Source organism: Pogoniulus pusillus, chromosome 19 (genome assembly GCF_015220805.1).
Source record: "Pogoniulus pusillus isolate bPogPus1 chromosome 19, bPogPus1.pri, whole genome shotgun sequence".
Lineage (NCBI taxonomy): Eukaryota > Metazoa > Chordata > Aves > Piciformes > Lybiidae > Pogoniulus > Pogoniulus pusillus.
Genome location: NC_087282.1, coordinates 6,063,294 through 6,079,299, shown reverse-complemented (window position 1 = coordinate 6,079,299; position 16,006 = coordinate 6,063,294). Strand labels below are relative to the sequence as shown.

The following is a 16,006-nucleotide window of genomic DNA, read 5'->3' as shown; positions in this document are numbered from 1 at the left end:
TTAGGCAGCCTGAGCTGAGAAGAGGAAAATGTGTGCTTTGCCCTGCCTCTCCCAGGGATTCTAGAAACTAATCTCTAACTTGCTCATCAGTCTTTTAGGTGACGCAGATGATGAGCTTGCCCTCTGCATTTGGTCCAGATCTCCCTTGTTTGAACTGAGCCTGGCCCAGCCACTGAGCCAGTTTACAATCCATCAGCATGTTTAGAATACAGAATCATCTCTCTTCCAAGTACACATGGATTTGTCTTGTCAGTGCTGTTTCACCATCCTGAAAATACAGAGGGAAGAGTAATGCTTGAGCTGACTTGCTGGAAGAGGGCTCCTTATCAGCACGGTCACTCTCACAGATCCAGGGTGGGAAGCAGGTGAGTTTCACAGCACACTTTGGTGTTCTGCAAACACCAGAAGGGAGGGAAGAGCAAGCAAGGGAAGAAAAGGTGATCACCACACCACAGTGATGAACAAACTTGTGTGTCTTTTATTGAAATAGTTACAACTGTAGCTCTGGAAAAAAGGACTGTGAATGCCTGGTCAGTGTTCATGTGAGGGAAATAATGGGGGCAGGGGGAGGTTGTGCTACCATTATATACACCTTTTGTCATACAAGGGCCACCAAGGTGATCTGGGACAGAGAGTGCCACAGCTAAGCGTTAAAGACCCTGCATATCAACAGATCAAGCTCTGTACACGTTAGAAAGTGGGTTCTGGCCTCCCCCCCCACCCTGCCCTGAGCCCTTCCCTTGCCCTGGTATTCAGTGGTGTGAATTTGGAGTGCTGGGCCAGCCTCCTGGCACCAACTGTCACAGGCATGACAGGTGAGTGGAAACACCTACTAGGTGATAGAATCATAGAATCAACCAGGCTGGAAGAGACCTCCAAGATCATCTGCTCCAACCTAGCACCCAGCCCTAGCCAGTCAACCAGACCATGGCACTAAGTGCCCCATCCAGTCTTTTCTTGAACACCTCCAGGGATGGTGCCTCCACCACCTCCCTGGGCAGCCTATTCCAATGCCAATCACTCTCTCTGTGAAGAACTTCTCCTAACATCCAGCCTATACTTCCCCCAGCATAACTTCAGCCTGTGTCCCCTTGTTGTCATTGTGCAAAGGTGGCTTCCCTCTCTCTGCACGGACTGAGCCATGGCACATGTCAAGCAGCTCCAGGTATGGCTATCTGCAGACACTCAGCAGCTCCCAGGGGCAAGTACTCCACAAGGGCCACTTTCCAACCAGTAGGGTTTGTGTCTTCTCTTGCCCTTCACCCATTCACTGTTAATGGAGTAAAGGGAGTGTCTCCCTCAGAGAAACCACCTTAGAAAACTCTCACCTCACTTTCAAATGAAACATCCTGAACCTTGTTAACCTGTGAGCCTTTCCCCATCACTTTCTTAATGCCTCTCAAACTAATGTGATGCTCTCAGATTGTTTTAGAGGGCAGCTGGCAGCATCACGACCCTCTTAGCAAGTCCCATTATGGCTACGGTGCTTCAAAGCACTACTTTGGGTGGAATCACAGGGATGGCCCAAGAGGCCATTAGCTGCTCCTTCCGAGTGGTGCAACACCAGTAGCCTGCTTAGAGCATCCCTGCCTGGCACTTCTCCAGACTTAATTCTGCTGGAGCACACTGAGCCATGCACTTTGCTGAGTGGGAACTCAGTGCTTCTCTGAGACAGCATCAGTGCTGTTGAAGCCTGGACAGTCTTAGCCTAGGACTGTCTGACAACTTTCTGGCCAGATGGGGCTTTGCTTCAGCATCCACTCAACAACACTCTTGACAACTTCCACAACTCCTTGACCTCATGCTAAAGCCAAATCCTGCTTAAGTTCCTCTTAGCGTGACTAGGACTTTGATTTGTTGCTTCAGTCACACTGCCTCTGGAAAGGGCCTTCTGAAATGTCACCACCATTTACAGATGTACAATGTCACCTTGTGCTTGAACTAAAAGGAACAGCTACCCCCAGAGGACACCAAAGAGGACAGATGGTTGTAGCCCTGCCAAAGTGACAGTGCTAAAATCCCTGTGGCTCTGTCAAATGCTAGCTTGGAGGAGAAGAGAGAAATCAATGCACAATTAATTGGGGTGGGGAAAAAAAGGCAATCTTGGAGTTAAGATGTTAAATATGTTGAGCTTTGGGCACCATTTGGTGTTTCTGGAACCCAGCCTCAACCAGTAAGGAGTACAGACTGTGAGCTAGACCACTGGGGGACAAAAGGTGAGCAGAGGAAGCAGCAGTGATTCCTGGGATGGAGGTGGAGGAGTCTTCCTTTGGCTGAAGGGTGAACAGTGGAGGATTTTGTGCAAGCATAAAAGGTTTGTAACTAATCCTGATGAAGCACTGTCTGTCCCAGCTCTCCAGCCACCCCCACACAGCAGCAGCTGACTGGAGAAAATGAAGCAGGATTTCTCCTTTCCTGCTTTAAAAAGAAATGGAATCAGAACTTATACAGGTCAGTATTCCCTGGACAGAGAGGGCCTGGTGGCACCCAGTCCACTAGAAAGGTCTTCCATAGGAAAAGAAAAAAAAGAAACAAAAAAAAAAGGGGGGAAAACCCAGAAAAATCCCAACAAGAACAAACCTCCCTCCTGCCCCAGGCAAAACGAATCTTACACCTCAACATTACATACACATTAGTGTCACTTTACACTGATTGCCCCATGCAGCCTGCTAGATTCTTCACACCTCAATCGTATCTTACAGAAACCATACTCAGTTCTTCCACAGCCACCCCCCCCTGCTCCCCTAGACAAATGTCTCTTCTGCAAACGCCACTGTCTCATGCTCCTCTGGGGCCACCTCTGCCAGCGGCTGGCTCCTGTGCCACTCCACCCTGCTCCGAAGGAGTTCGTTCTCCACTGCTTCTGCCTCCGCTGTGGGACAGCTCTTGGTTTCGTCGTGCTGGAAATACTCCCTGACAGTGTTTCGGATGGAGGTGGGGAGGATGATGCGGATGGTGTGGCTGAAGGTGTTGAAGTCCTTGCTGTGGGCTGGCGCCTGCGCCGTTTCCACCGGCTTGCTCTCCGGCCCCGCGGGGGTGGAGGCACTTTGGGGGCTCTCTTTGTGCTCTGCCTGCAGGAATGGGAGCCTTGGTCTGTTGTGGCAGCGCCTGGAGATGGACTGCAGGACAAGGGGAGTGTTCTGCCCATAGAAAACTGTCTGGGGGATATGGACTCTCACAGTCTGCAAGCTCTTGGAGAGACTTTGCTCACTGCTGCTGCTGGGCAAGGCACTGCTGCTGGGGTTTGCTGTGGAGCTCTCCTCTTCCTCTTCTACTGGCGACCCCCAGGAGCTTTCCTTCTCTGGGGCCACATAAAATGTGATCTTGGTGCGCTTCAGGCTGTCCTGGCTTGGAGGGCAGGCATCAACACTTTTGATTTCTATGCTCTTCACTACTTTCTCTCTGTGCTGCTGGTGGCTGATCTGTGGGGGTTTCTCGTTGACTAGGGGTGGTTCAAACTCTTTGGTACAATCCTGGCTCTTAAGCCCCGGGCTAGGGGTCCCTACAGCACTCAGCTGTCTCTCTTCTTCTTCCCAGTCAATGTCAGTTTCTGGGTTCCTCGCAGCAGCTCTGCTGACAGGTGGCAAACCTTTTCTTTCTCCAAAGCAATGGTTGCTCTCTGCAGCCTTGGGTTCACGCTCAAGGAAACTGTCCAGGTCACACGGGTGCAAAGGCCCAGGGGATGTGAAGGACTTGTGCCACTCCTTTGGGGACCTCTTGGCAATCCTGGGGGACACAGCATGAAGCCTGGCAGATGTGCCGAACATGAAGGGCAGGGATGAGACGTCTGTTGGACTAATGGCTGACGACTCTGAGCAGTAGGAGAAAGCACTGTCTAAGGAGCTGAGTGAGGAGGCAGACGGGGAGGTGGTAGTAGAGGACAGGCTAGAAAAGCTGGACCTGTTGGACAGGCTGGATTTCTGAGGGCTGAGTTTCATCACCCGAGAGCCTGTCTGAGGTGACTGCCACAAACTCTGCCTGGCCTTGCTGACCCCAGGGCTGAGGCCTTCATCAATCAGCTTCTGACTCTCCACCTGCAGCTGCTTGAGCCTGTGGATGTAGTCTGTGTGGCTGTGCATGATGGTGGCGTCGCAGCTGGACTGCCTGGCCACGGGCTCGTGGCTCTGAGCGGGAAGCTGGGAGCTGAGGCAGACGCTGGGCTCGGAGGAGCACCGGTCCCTGGCCGGGCTGAGCGAGCGGATGGAGCCGATGGAGCAGAAGGAGCCCTCCTCCTCCAGGAGGTCATAGCTGTCAGCACTGGCGTTCTTCTGGGCTTTGCTTTGGTAGCAGGCTGTGATCTCACTGAACAAGTCCCAGTCTTCCTGATCCTCGTCAAGTAGCAAGCTGCCAGAGGGTTCAAACAGGGCATCTGTTTCAGGTACCAGGGGGTGCTTGGGTCCTTCTGGGTCACAAGCAGAAAATTCCAGCTCGTCAGAGGAATCATCATGCTGAGCCAAGCCTATGCCTGGGGCAGAGAACACAAATCAGTTTGTTGCCTGTCTTCTAACCCTGTATGTTACCTTGCAACCAAGGCAGAGAAATACTAATCAAGCCCATGGCAAAGCAAAGATGATCCATTCTTTTCACAGGGACCCGAGCAGGACTGAGAACAGGACTGGCCTGATCCAGGGTAGGGTGTCCCTGCCCATGGCAGGGGGGTTGGAACTAGATGATCCTTGTGGTCCCTTCCAACCCTGACTGATTCTATGATTCTATGATAAAATATCCTGGCTCTGTGGCCTGAACTTCCACCACTGGCCTGTCCTCACAGGACAGCTAACAGAGACAACTTGATCTCTTTCCAACTCTTTCCATTCAACCACTTGGTGTAGCTTTACAGCACTGATCTGGAAGAAAAGCTGCTGAGACATGGCATTGCTAAGCCTACACTACATTTTTGTGATGGCTGGAATAGGTTGGACAGCAGCCACAGAGAAGACAGCTGTCCTCAGTGACACATTTGGAGTGCTGCACCTCAGCCCTCAATTCCTGCCTATGCCTGACAGGCAGAGGGATAACCAAAGCCAACTGTTTTTCAGTGCTTAGAATCATAGAATCAAGCAGGTTGGAAGAGACCTCCAAGCTCAGCCAGTCCAACCTAGCACCCAGCCCTAGACAATCAATCAGACCATGGCACTAAGTGCCCCATTCAGGCTTGGCTTCAACACCTCCAGGGACGGTGACTCCACCACCTCCCTGGGCAGCCCATTCCAATGCCAATCACTCTCTCTGACAACAACTTCCTAACAACATCCAGCCTAGACCTCCCCTGGCAAAACTTGAGACTGTGTCCCCTTGTTCTGTTGCTGCTTGCCTGGCAGAAGAGACCAACCCCACCTGGCTACAGCCTCCCTTCAGGGAGTTGTAGACAGCAACGAGGTCTGCCCTGAGCCTCCTCTTCTTCAGGCTGCACACCCCCAGCTCCCTCAGCCTCTCCTCATAGGGTTTGTGTTCCAGGCCCCTCAGCAGCTTTGTCACCCTTCTCTGGACACCTTCCAGTGTCTCAACATCTCTCTTGAATTGAGTAGCCCAGAATTGGACACGGTACTCAAGGTGTGGCCTGACCAGTGCTGAGCACAGGGGCATAATAACCTCCCTTGTTCTACTGGCCACACTTTTCCTTGGAAGACACATGAAGGGAAAAGCAAACTCTTTTGCATGAGGAGTTTACCTCTCAAAAAGGTTTTAAACACTTTTGGAAGATGCAGCGCCACAAAACTTACCCAGGGAGTCCTCTGAGTTCTTGGATGTCTTTTTGTCTGGTCTCTGAAACAAGGAGGCAATGTCACCTCCAAAAATCTCTCCTGAGTTTTCAATCAGGAACTGCACCAGCAGGGCCACCTGGCAAAGGCACGGATTTACATTCAGTTTCATGGCTGTCCAGCCACCCATACAGACAGAGCAAGCCAAATCAGCCCCACAATACTCCTTTCCCTTCCATGAAGAGGTCATTTCCTGCAGAACCTTTTGCTCAAGAAGCTGTTAAGAACATGGCATGCTGTAAAGATGTGGCAGTGTACCTGGATGAACCACACCTGAGGCAAGAATATGAGCCACATGAATGGGAACAGTGAGCTGGGTACAGCATGGTCTACAAGTTTCCTCACTGTTGATAAGCTAAAATCAAGCATTCCTCCCCCCACCTCTGATGCACTGGTGTGTTCACCTCTTCCTTTCTCTGCCAGGTGGCTTTAGAGCCAGCTGAAGTGGAAGTACCTAACTGCAGCTGCTCCATCTTTCTTGTGCTTGCTTGACCATATAGGAAGTTCAGCTGGCAAAGCACCCACAGCTTCTTTTTCCACCCTGGATAAAGTGAGTGGCTACATTCCTCAACCAGCATGGGCCAGGAGCACAGGGGAAAGGACAAAGCCTGCATGCCACTCAGACAGCACTATCACTGATCCTGTGCCTTCCTTTAGTCTACGAAATATGGTGCCCAGAAAAAGCAGTAAAAGGGGAAGTCAAGCATGAGGCTGAACCCATGAAAGATTACCTTCTTTGTAGACCTGCTCTCCTCCTCAGGACCTGTGGGACTTGGTAGCCACAGCATATTGGGTGCTATGCAAAGAGCCAGGTTAAAGGCATTCATCTGATTGACGCCAGAATTCTGCTCAATATGATGCAGGACTCCAAAGAGGTGTCTCAGTAAGATGAGGTTGGCCTCTGGAAGCTGGTTGACTAGGCTGTTCAGGCAATGGGAACAGAGGAAAAGAGAGCTGTTTGCATCTGCTCTTCAGATATCAGAACCTGCTTCCCAAAGCTTTTGGTCCCTTCTGCCCTTTTGCAACCAGTTTGAGACATTTACATTCGATACACTAAGACTGTGTCACTTCCCTTACTGACTGCTGTGAGAGCCACAACTTTACAGCCATCCAGCCCACCCACTCTGCTCTCAGAGCTGAATGACCAAGGGACCTAATGTCCAGAAGGTGGGCAGAGTCCATAATGCCTTAACAAAAGAACGGTTGCCCAAAGGAGACAGGTACAGCACCAGGCCAGCAGCACACAAGACAGTGCCAGTGCTCTGTGTCTCATGCTATAGAGACAATGGAGGAAGGAGGCTCAGGCCAGATGAATCATAGAATCAGCCAGGTTGGAAGAGACCTCCAAGCTTATCCAGTCCAACCTAGCATCCAGCCCTATCCAATCAACCAGATCATGGCACTAAGTGCCTCATCCAGGCTTTGCTTCAACACCTCCAGGGACGGTGACTCCACCACCTCCCTGGGCAGCCCATTCCAATGCCAATCACTCTCTCTGACAACAACTTCCTCCCAACATCCAGCCTAGACCTGCCCTGGCACAGCTTGAGACTCTGTCCCCTTGTTCTATTGCTGGTTGCCTGGCAGAAGAGGCCAAGGTTTGAGGTTGATCTCCTACAGGATGCCAACTGACTCTTTCTGCTCAGGGCAGCAGTTTCAAGGCAGTAAAGTTGTTTTTAAGGTCCTGGTCACCACCCTGGCAGGGCTATTTCTTCTAACTGCCAATATGATGATCAGCTTCATTTCATGCACATAAGAGAGAAGATGCCACTGTCAAGGATCTAATTCCACTAACATCTGAGCTGCTCCTGGTAGCTGAACTATTGTGTGCCTTGAGTTTGCCAGTTCTGGTAATTTGAAGCAGCTATCAGAAAATCATTTTCTGATGACATTTTTTGGGGGTCAGAAACATTAACAATGATCATAAAAGACCATTAAGAGAAAAATGTTCTGACTGGCAACACTGGTAGTCAGCAATAGCTCTATTGTGCCCTGGAGCATCACCAGGAGACTCAGAATCAATCATAGACTGGGTTGGGTTGAAAGGGACCTCCAAAGGTCATCTAGTCCAAAACCCCTGCAGTCAGCAGGGACATAGAGCAGGTTGCTCAGAGCATTGTTGAACCTGGCTTTGAATAGCTCCAGGGATAGGTCCTCAGCTACCTCCCTGGGCAACCTGTTGCAGTGTTCCTCCACCCTCATGGTGCAGAAATTGTTCCTAACATCCAATCTAAATCTCCTCTTATTTCAAACCACTGCCTCTCCTCCTATCCCTGCAGGCCTTTGCAAACAGTCCCTCTGCAAACAGTCCCTCTGCAGCCTGCTTGTAGCCCCCTTCAGGTACTGGCAGGCTGCTGTTAGGCCTCCTTGGAGCCTTCTCTTCTTCAGGCTGAACAACCCCAGCTCCCTCAGCCTGTCCTCATAGCAGAGCTGCTCCAGCCCCATGATCACTTTCACAGAATCACAGAATCAGTCAGGGTTGGAAGGGACCACAAGGATCATCTAGTTCATGGGCAGGGACACCCTACCCTAGATCAGCCTGACCAGAGCCTCATCCAGCCTGGCCTTAGACACCCCCAGGAGTGGGACCTCAACCACCTCCCTGGGCAACCCATTCCAGCCTCTCACCACTCTCCTGCTCAACGACTTCCTCCTCACATCCAGGCTGACTCTCCCCACCTCCAGCTTTGCTCCATTCCCCCCAGTCCTGCCACTACCCGAGAGCCTAAAAAGTCCCTCCCCAGCTTTTTTATACCTCCCTTCAGATCCTGGAAGGCCACAAGAAGGTCCCCTGGGAGCCTCCTCTTCTCTAGCCCGCACAGCCCCAAACTCTTCCAGCCTGTCCTCACAGCAGAGCTGCTCCAGCCCCTCTGACCATCCTCGTGGCCTTCCCCTGAACCCACTCCCATCAGGTCCAAGAAGACAACGTTTGGGGCTGTGTGCTTCCCTTTCTCCCACCCAAAGAAGCTTTTTACAGAGGCTTTCCACAAACCTTTTGATAGCTTCAATCTTATGTGCCCGATTCTCCGTGTCCACAGCTTCCATCCACAGTCCGTGCATGTCTGAGGATAGAACACTGTCAGGTATATTTCGGAGAAAATCCTGAATTAAATATATACATGCAGAGCAGTCTGGTCAGTTTGGAGTTCCTTGGTTTGCTTCCACCATGCATACAGTCATTGGTTATTCACATTAACAGCAAGACATGACACAAACGCATTTCTCCTCCCCTCCCCGGTTGCACCAAGCTGGTCTCCTCAGGGCACTTCCACTGGTGGAGGGTGAGCAGCCAGCTTTCATCCCTGCCCCTTCTCTGAACAGGACTCATCATTACTGTGGTCCCTAAGGCTGTGGATAGTTCTGTTTGAAACATTTCTCAGCTGTGAGGATTGCTGATCGTTTTTTCAGTGGACTACTTAACATCCTTGCTTGGAGAGTGCCTGAATATCTCCCCAGTCATCACCTTTTGTATTAGAATCATAGAATCAACCAGGTTGGAAGAGACCTCCAGGATCATCCAGACCAACCTAGCACCCAGCCCTAGCCAGTCAACTAGACCATGGCAGCAAGTGCCTCATCCAGTCTTTTCTTGAACACCTCCAGGGGACAGTGCCTCCACCACCTCCCTGGGCAGCCCATTCCAATGCCAATCACTCTCTCTGTGAAGAACTTCCTCCTAACATCCAGCCTAGACCTCCCCTGGCACAGCTTGAGACTGTGTCCCCTAGGCCAACAAGAGCATGAGCCAGGGATGGTTTTGGTACTTCAGGTGACTTAGTTATTCTGATCAGATTCAACTGCCAGTGCAGAATCATAGAATCAAGCAGGTTGGAAGAGACCTCCAAGATCATCCAGTCCAACCTTGCACCCAGCCCCATCCAGTCAACTAGACCATGGCACTAAGTGCCCCATCCAATCTGTTCTTGAACACCTCCAGGGATGGTGACTCCACCACCTCCCTGGGCAGCCCATTCCAATGCCAATCACTCTCTCTGTGAAGAACTTCCTCCTAACATCCAGCCTAGACTTCCCCCAGCACAAAACAAAAAGATAAGCTTTTTCTTACTACAACTTTGTCTTATCACAAGCTTCATGTCCCACCCACCACGACCCCTCTGCTTGGATTTGGCAGCTGTCCTTTCTCTTGCTCAGGGGCTGATCATAGGGTGAAGGCTTAGGGTCCAGACAGTACAGGCCAGCTCCTTTGAGCATGCTCTCTCCATATGGAAGGGGTGCAGCTTGTTGCCTTTAAATGGCTCAAATCCTCCCATATCTCCTTGCAGCCACTTCTGTGTGCCCAGAAGGACAAAGAGCATCTGAGCTGCTGCCACCAAAGAGCTTCATGCCTATGTCAGTGCAACACCCGAACTGCTGAGTCTGAGCTCAGGTCAGCTATTTGGCTCTGTCTAGATACCACAGTTCTCTTGAGGGCAGACATTCCTTTATCACCTGCTGGAGGCTGTTTGGTACAAGAAGGTGCAAAATGAAACCCTGGCCTGAGGGCCACTGCCTGTATCTGCATGGGACAACAATACCAGGTCGGGCAGGTACTGCTGTGCACACAGATGGACCAAGCCATCAGGTGAGAGTGTGCCTTGCTGGAAAATGCTTTCTATTGCCCTCCCAGTCTTCCCTACCCATAAAAACTCATGTAACTTCCTTAAAGCATTAACCCAGGCAAGTGAGTTACTTGGCCAAACATACCGTGATGACAGCTGCAGCCACAAAGACTGATTCTCCATCCACCTGGACATCATCTCCAGAGTTCAGTTTCTCTTTCAGCTCCTTGCAAGTTTTGGCATTGGCAGAACGTCTGAAAATGCCCCTAGTAGAGGGACCTTCGTGGTACAGCAGGAGCAGCATATCCTAAGAGAAAGCCCAGCTGTGTTTAAGAGCCTAACATTTCCCCCTCTTGTCTGTGTGTACTACACCTCACAGTTTATAACAGAATTAGCAGAAGACCTAGTCAGTACCATGAAGAGGACAGACATATCATGCTTTAACCAGGGACAAGAGCCTATTGCAGGTGCAGTTCATGTGGGTGCACTTATCCTGTGCCAAGTGTGAGCCCAGCAGACTCCTGCAGTGAATGAGTTCTAGGCTGTGCAGCATGGCATAGGCCACTGCCATTGCCTTCTGTCAGCTGGCTGGAGACACCCACTGAACCATGATGGCCATCTGTGCACAAGGTGATGTGGATTGCACAGAAGAGGGATGTTCTCACCCCTACTGCTGAGTTAGATCTGAATCTGAATGGGTCTTCCCCATACCATACCACGAGTGGCTTTAGATTCTGAGTGCTAAACACATCAAGCTTCTGTCAGGATGAACTGTCCAGGCTGCTCCTTACCATGATTGGCTTGGGAAGGATCCCATCAGGACAGACAGAGGACAAAGAAAGGCCAAAGAGCTTCCGTGGGGTAGTTGGTGACTGCGAAGGAGGGCTGCCCGTGGGGGTGCTGGTGCTGCGGCGCAGAGCCCAGTCAATCAAGGACTTCTTCCTCTTGGTGTGTTTCTGCAGTGACTCTGAAAGAAAGCAACACGACCTACAGTGAAACTGTGTCCAGTTCTGGGCTCCTCAATTCAAGAGAGATGTTGAGACACTGGAAGGTATCCAGAGAAGGGCAGCAAGGCTGGGGAGGGGCCTGGAGCACAGCCCTGTGAGGAGAGGCTGAGGGAGCTGGGGGTGTGCAGCCTGCAGCAGAGGAGGCTCAGGGCAGAGCTCATTGCTGTCTGCAGCTCCCTGCAGGGCGGCTGTAGCCAGGTGAGGTTGGGCTCTGCTGCCAGGCAAGCAGCAACAGAAGAAGGGGACACAGTGTGCAGTTGTGCCAGGGCAGGTCTAGGCTGGATGTTGTTAGGAAGTTGTTGTCAGAGAGAGTGATTGGCATTGGAATGGGCTGCCCAGGGAGGTGGTGGAGTGGTTGTGCCTGGAGGTGTTGAAGCAAAGCCTGGATGAGGCACTTAGTGCCATGGTCTGGTTGGTTGGCTAGGGCTGGGTGTTAGGTTGGACTGGATGAGCTTGGAGCTCTCTTCCAACCTGATTGAGTCTATGATTCTATCACTGAATTGTCCAGGCTGTAAAAGACCCTCAGGATCACCAAGCAAATCTTATAGCTGAGGAGGCAGAGTCCCCAGCAAAGCAAGGGCTTTCCATCATCCTGTGTTAAATCCCTGCCCTCTCATTGGGGCGGGCAGATGACATACAGCAGTGGAACCACTTGTTCATCTCTCAGTCATCAGCAAAACTCTTACTCAGACAGTTCTTCAGAGACCCTTCCTGTCTGTGCAGCATAAGAAAGGTAATCAAGGACTGGAAGCTAATTCTGAACATCTGCATGGACGAATTCAGCCTCTCTGCCATCTCTTGCTCTTTTGCATCTGCTCAGGTTATGACACAACTCTGGGACATGTGTATGGTGCTAAGGAAGATCTTGGCGCTGCCATGGAAAGCAGTGAGGCCTCTGCCTGGTGGCAACACACTCCTGCAAGCCCCTACCTCTCCTCAGTGACACTGGAGCTTGGAGCCTGGGTTTCAGGACAAACTGACACTGCTTTTCCTTTGGGAGCTGATCCAGGAAGGAAGCCTCTGTCCCATCAGCCAGGAGGGTGTTGTTGTTGGTTCCTTGTTGCTGGTCAGCGGCGTCCCGGAGGCAGTTCAGAGCGATGCTGAAAGGATGCTCGTGCCCTGGGGAGCAAAGAGTTGTGTAAAGGGCAAGCAAAGCTGCAGAGTGGTCCACAGGTGCTTGTGAAAACCAAACAAGTATCAAAAGAGTAGGATAAAAATGCTAGCTGCTTAACTAGGGGCTTACAAGTCACCAGTGGATTCATCTGAACGTTCTGCTTCCCTCAGCTGCCAAAGTGCAGCATGTCCTCGCTGAATGACCACTTAACTGCAGTGACTCCTTTTGCTTCTGACAGAGCCTGAAGGTAAAGTGCTCAGGAGATGCTCTGGCTGATGGACATCAGTAGATGTCCCTGCCACAGGTAGCAAAGGTGGGCTGAGGCTGCCCAAAACAAGTGTGAGGCTGGTGAGAGCAGGAGAGGATGTCCAGCTTCCAAGCATGTAACCCTGCCCTTGGAGAGTGCAGAGTCTGAGATGCCTCTCTGCCACACACACACCAGTGTAACTTAGCACTTCTTCCCGTGGTGCTAGAGCTGAGGGAACATGGGAGAGCTCTTACCAATGAGAGGGTAGGCAGGGTCATCTTTTCCTGAGATCACCCAGAGGTGGTGTTCACTTGTCCTGCCCTGGTGGTTGAGTAACAGAGAAGAGAAAAATATCAGGTGAAGGAACACATGGTGAAGGTCTCCAAGGGTTGCACTCTATTCAGAAAGCAACAGACAGCAACAAACAGCTTAAAGGCCAGGGAAACAGACATGTACAGCTCTCTCTGGGACACCTGCATGGCTGGGAAGGACAGCACTTTGGATTAGTCTGTCTGGAGTGGAAAGGGAGATGGTCAGTAGAAGAAAAGACTGAGATGCAGCAGGATGTAAATGCACATGATGGTTTCCCAGCCTGTTTTAGCAATGCTCCACAACCTTCTTGGTATTAAACTACTGGAACACAACCAAAGCTTCCCTGTTAACCTCTGCAATGGGAAAGGCTGGACCATTGCAAAGGGCAATGCTCAACAGATAGCATCAATGATATGTTCAGCATCTCATGGCTACAGCAATAATCTCTTGGCCAGCTTTGCCCAGTTCTAATTCTGGATTGCAAGCACTGAAGTCCTTTGAAATCTAAAGGACTTTATTATGCAGGATTTGGATTGAGTACAGGCATGTAAATGTCTGTCTTCATAACACTTAGCACCCACAGAAAGGGATTGCTTCAGCTTCTGCTCTGGAGCCTTCCTGGGTGGCTACAGCAAACCTAGACATCTCCACATCTGCACTGTCCTGTACACCAGGAGCTGTCAGCAGCCAGCAGGCTATGCAGCTGCCACTTACAGGAAGTCCAAGCTGTTGAAGGGTCTTCTTTATCACACTCTCTGCAGTTTCCACATTGGACACGTTGACTGCAGTAGTCTAGAATGGAAAACAGAGACAATACAGGGAGCTAAGAAGGCAGGGAGTTTGGTTGCAGTTCCTCCTAGCTTGAACATCTGAGGGAAGCATCACTCATCTGGACACTGATTGACATTAGTAAAGGGTCCTGGTTAGAGAGTTGTGTAATCTGAACTACTCTGGAATCACTGGTAAGGTTGGTGGCTGTATGCTGTGAAAACTGTTCTTTGCTGCCTCCCCTGTCCAAAGATTTGGTCCAGTAGAAGTAATGGGAAGCAGGTGGCATTCAGATGCTGTATTTGATCACATCAGAATCTGGTTGATAGCAGTGTCACTGTCACTGGCCTAACAGTAATGAACCATGAGTTTCTGGAGTCAGTCTCAGAGGGAAGAGTGCCCAAGAGGTAAATAAGATCCACTGAGCTTGGCATGAGGCCTAGAAGTGTACAATGTTAGTATGAAGAGACTGGACCACATTCCAGTAGATCAATTCAGGAGAACACACCAGTGACTCTCTCATGGTCAATATCCTCATCTGGCTGCACTGAAAACAGGAATGAATGACTGACTGGGCACTCAACCACAAGCCATCACCAATAGTGAGGTGCAGCAGAAGGAAGAGAGAAAAGAAGCTAGAGCCCAAGAACAGTTTTAAGCATTAACTGCTCTTTGGTAAGGATTTAGCTACCTCCTGCTTACCCAAACTTTCTGAGCTGGCTCCTGGGGGGAAGGATGAAGCTCTAAAAGAGCTCTAGATGCTTTTCATGTAGGACTTGAATTCAGAAAAGGGATAGCAACAGCAGCAGCACAGCCCTGCCTTCCCACCTCTGCCCAATAGCTTGTCAGGTAGCACTGGCCTGAGGAGCAGATTCTTAGTTACACTTACAGAAGAACAGTTGTCAGCATCCAGCACAAAGATCTGAAGTGTTAGGCTCTTCAGGTATTCATTCTCTTTTGCCTCAGTGATGTGCCTAAAGACATAAGACAAGGGAAGGAAATGTAATTTCCCAATTAAACTTGTTAAGAACCTTAAGATTTGGATACAGGAGGTCCAAGGAACCTGTTCCTTGGCACTGTAACAAATACAGGTTAGTTATGATGGTGCCAATATCAGGCAATGCTTTTAGTGTGGCCACATGCTCTTGCTGGTTTCTTTATCCTTCTTGAGGCCTCAGACCAGCAAAACTACATGTGGCAGTATCCCTAATGCAGGTGGATGGGTCCAGCACAATGCCTCCTAGCATCTTCACCTGGAGGACTGTCTCCAGCTCTGGAGCCCTCAACACAGGAAGGACATGGATCTGACAGAGTGGGTCCAGAGGAGAGTCACAAAAACAATCATCATGGGGCTGGAACACCTCTACTAAGAGGACAGGCTGGGGGATCTGGGGTTGTTCAATCCAGAGAAGAGCAGGCTGCAGGGAGACCTAACAGCAGCCTGCCAGTACCTGAAGGAGGCTAGAAGAAGGCTGCAGAGGGACTGTTTGCAAAGGCCTGCAGGGATAGGATGAGGGGCAGTGGTTTGAAATGAGAGAAGAGGAGATTCAGATTGGATGTTAGGAACAATTTCTGCACCATGAGGGTGGAGGAACACTGCAACAGGTTGCCCAGGGAGGTAGTTGAGACCACATCCCTGGAGCTATTCAAGGTCAGGCTTGGCAAGGCTTTGAGCAAGCTGCTCTAGCGCAGGATGTCCCTGCTGACTGCAGGGTGGTTGGACTGGATGACCTTTGGAGGTTCCTTCCAACCCAACCCAACCCATTCTGTGATTCTATGATCCTCAGATCACTGCTGTTCTCCATAAATTAAGAGACTTGCCCTCCCTATAGCTATGCAAACACTTCTGGCTGGGTGTTAGTGGGAACAACATACAGAAATATAACATGGGAAAGAAACAGCTGTAGTCTCTACATGCCATGAAAGCAAAAACTTTAGTTTCAATTAACACCTCTCTGAAGGATCAGTAATACTTGTGACATTTCCACAGTGATAAGCAAAGTCAGCCTCTGGTTCTAGAGGAGAAGAAGAGCTCCAACGATGTTATCTTCTAGTGGACTTCATCTTTTCTGGACTGTTAACATCAACCTTGCTGCCACATTCAGGTTTCTAAAGTAGATTTTTCAAACAGCAGCTAGATAATGTGCTGAAAATCAGAGGGCCATCTGACACCTAGCATAGAATCATAGAATCAACCAGGTTGGAAGAGACCTCCAAGCTCATCCAGTTCAACCTAG

The 16,006-nt window shown here is 50.4% G+C and overlaps 1 protein-coding gene across 1 annotated transcript in view; it reads right to left on the bottom strand.

Annotated features, from left to right (window-relative positions):
- Positions 1-455: 455 nt before the first annotated feature.
- LOC135183816 (rho GTPase-activating protein 20-like) overlaps positions 456-16,006 on the bottom strand; it is a 38,293-nt gene continuing 22,742 nt past the window's right edge. The window contains exons 6-15 of the mRNA XM_064159043.1: positions 14,659-14,743; positions 13,716-13,793; positions 12,944-13,010; positions 12,259-12,447; positions 11,113-11,288; positions 10,467-10,628; positions 8,755-8,864; positions 6,494-6,683; positions 5,724-5,841; positions 456-4,465 (exon numbers count right to left, since the gene is read on the bottom strand). Of these exons, the coding sequence (XP_064015113.1) occupies positions 2,745-4,465; positions 5,724-5,841; positions 6,494-6,683; positions 8,755-8,864; positions 10,467-10,628; positions 11,113-11,288; positions 12,259-12,447; positions 12,944-13,010; positions 13,716-13,793; positions 14,659-14,743 (2,896 nt within the window). The 3' untranslated portion in view covers positions 456-2,744. The remainder of the gene's footprint in view (positions 4,466-5,723; positions 5,842-6,493; positions 6,684-8,754; positions 8,865-10,466; positions 10,629-11,112; positions 11,289-12,258; positions 12,448-12,943; positions 13,011-13,715; positions 13,794-14,658; positions 14,744-16,006) is intronic.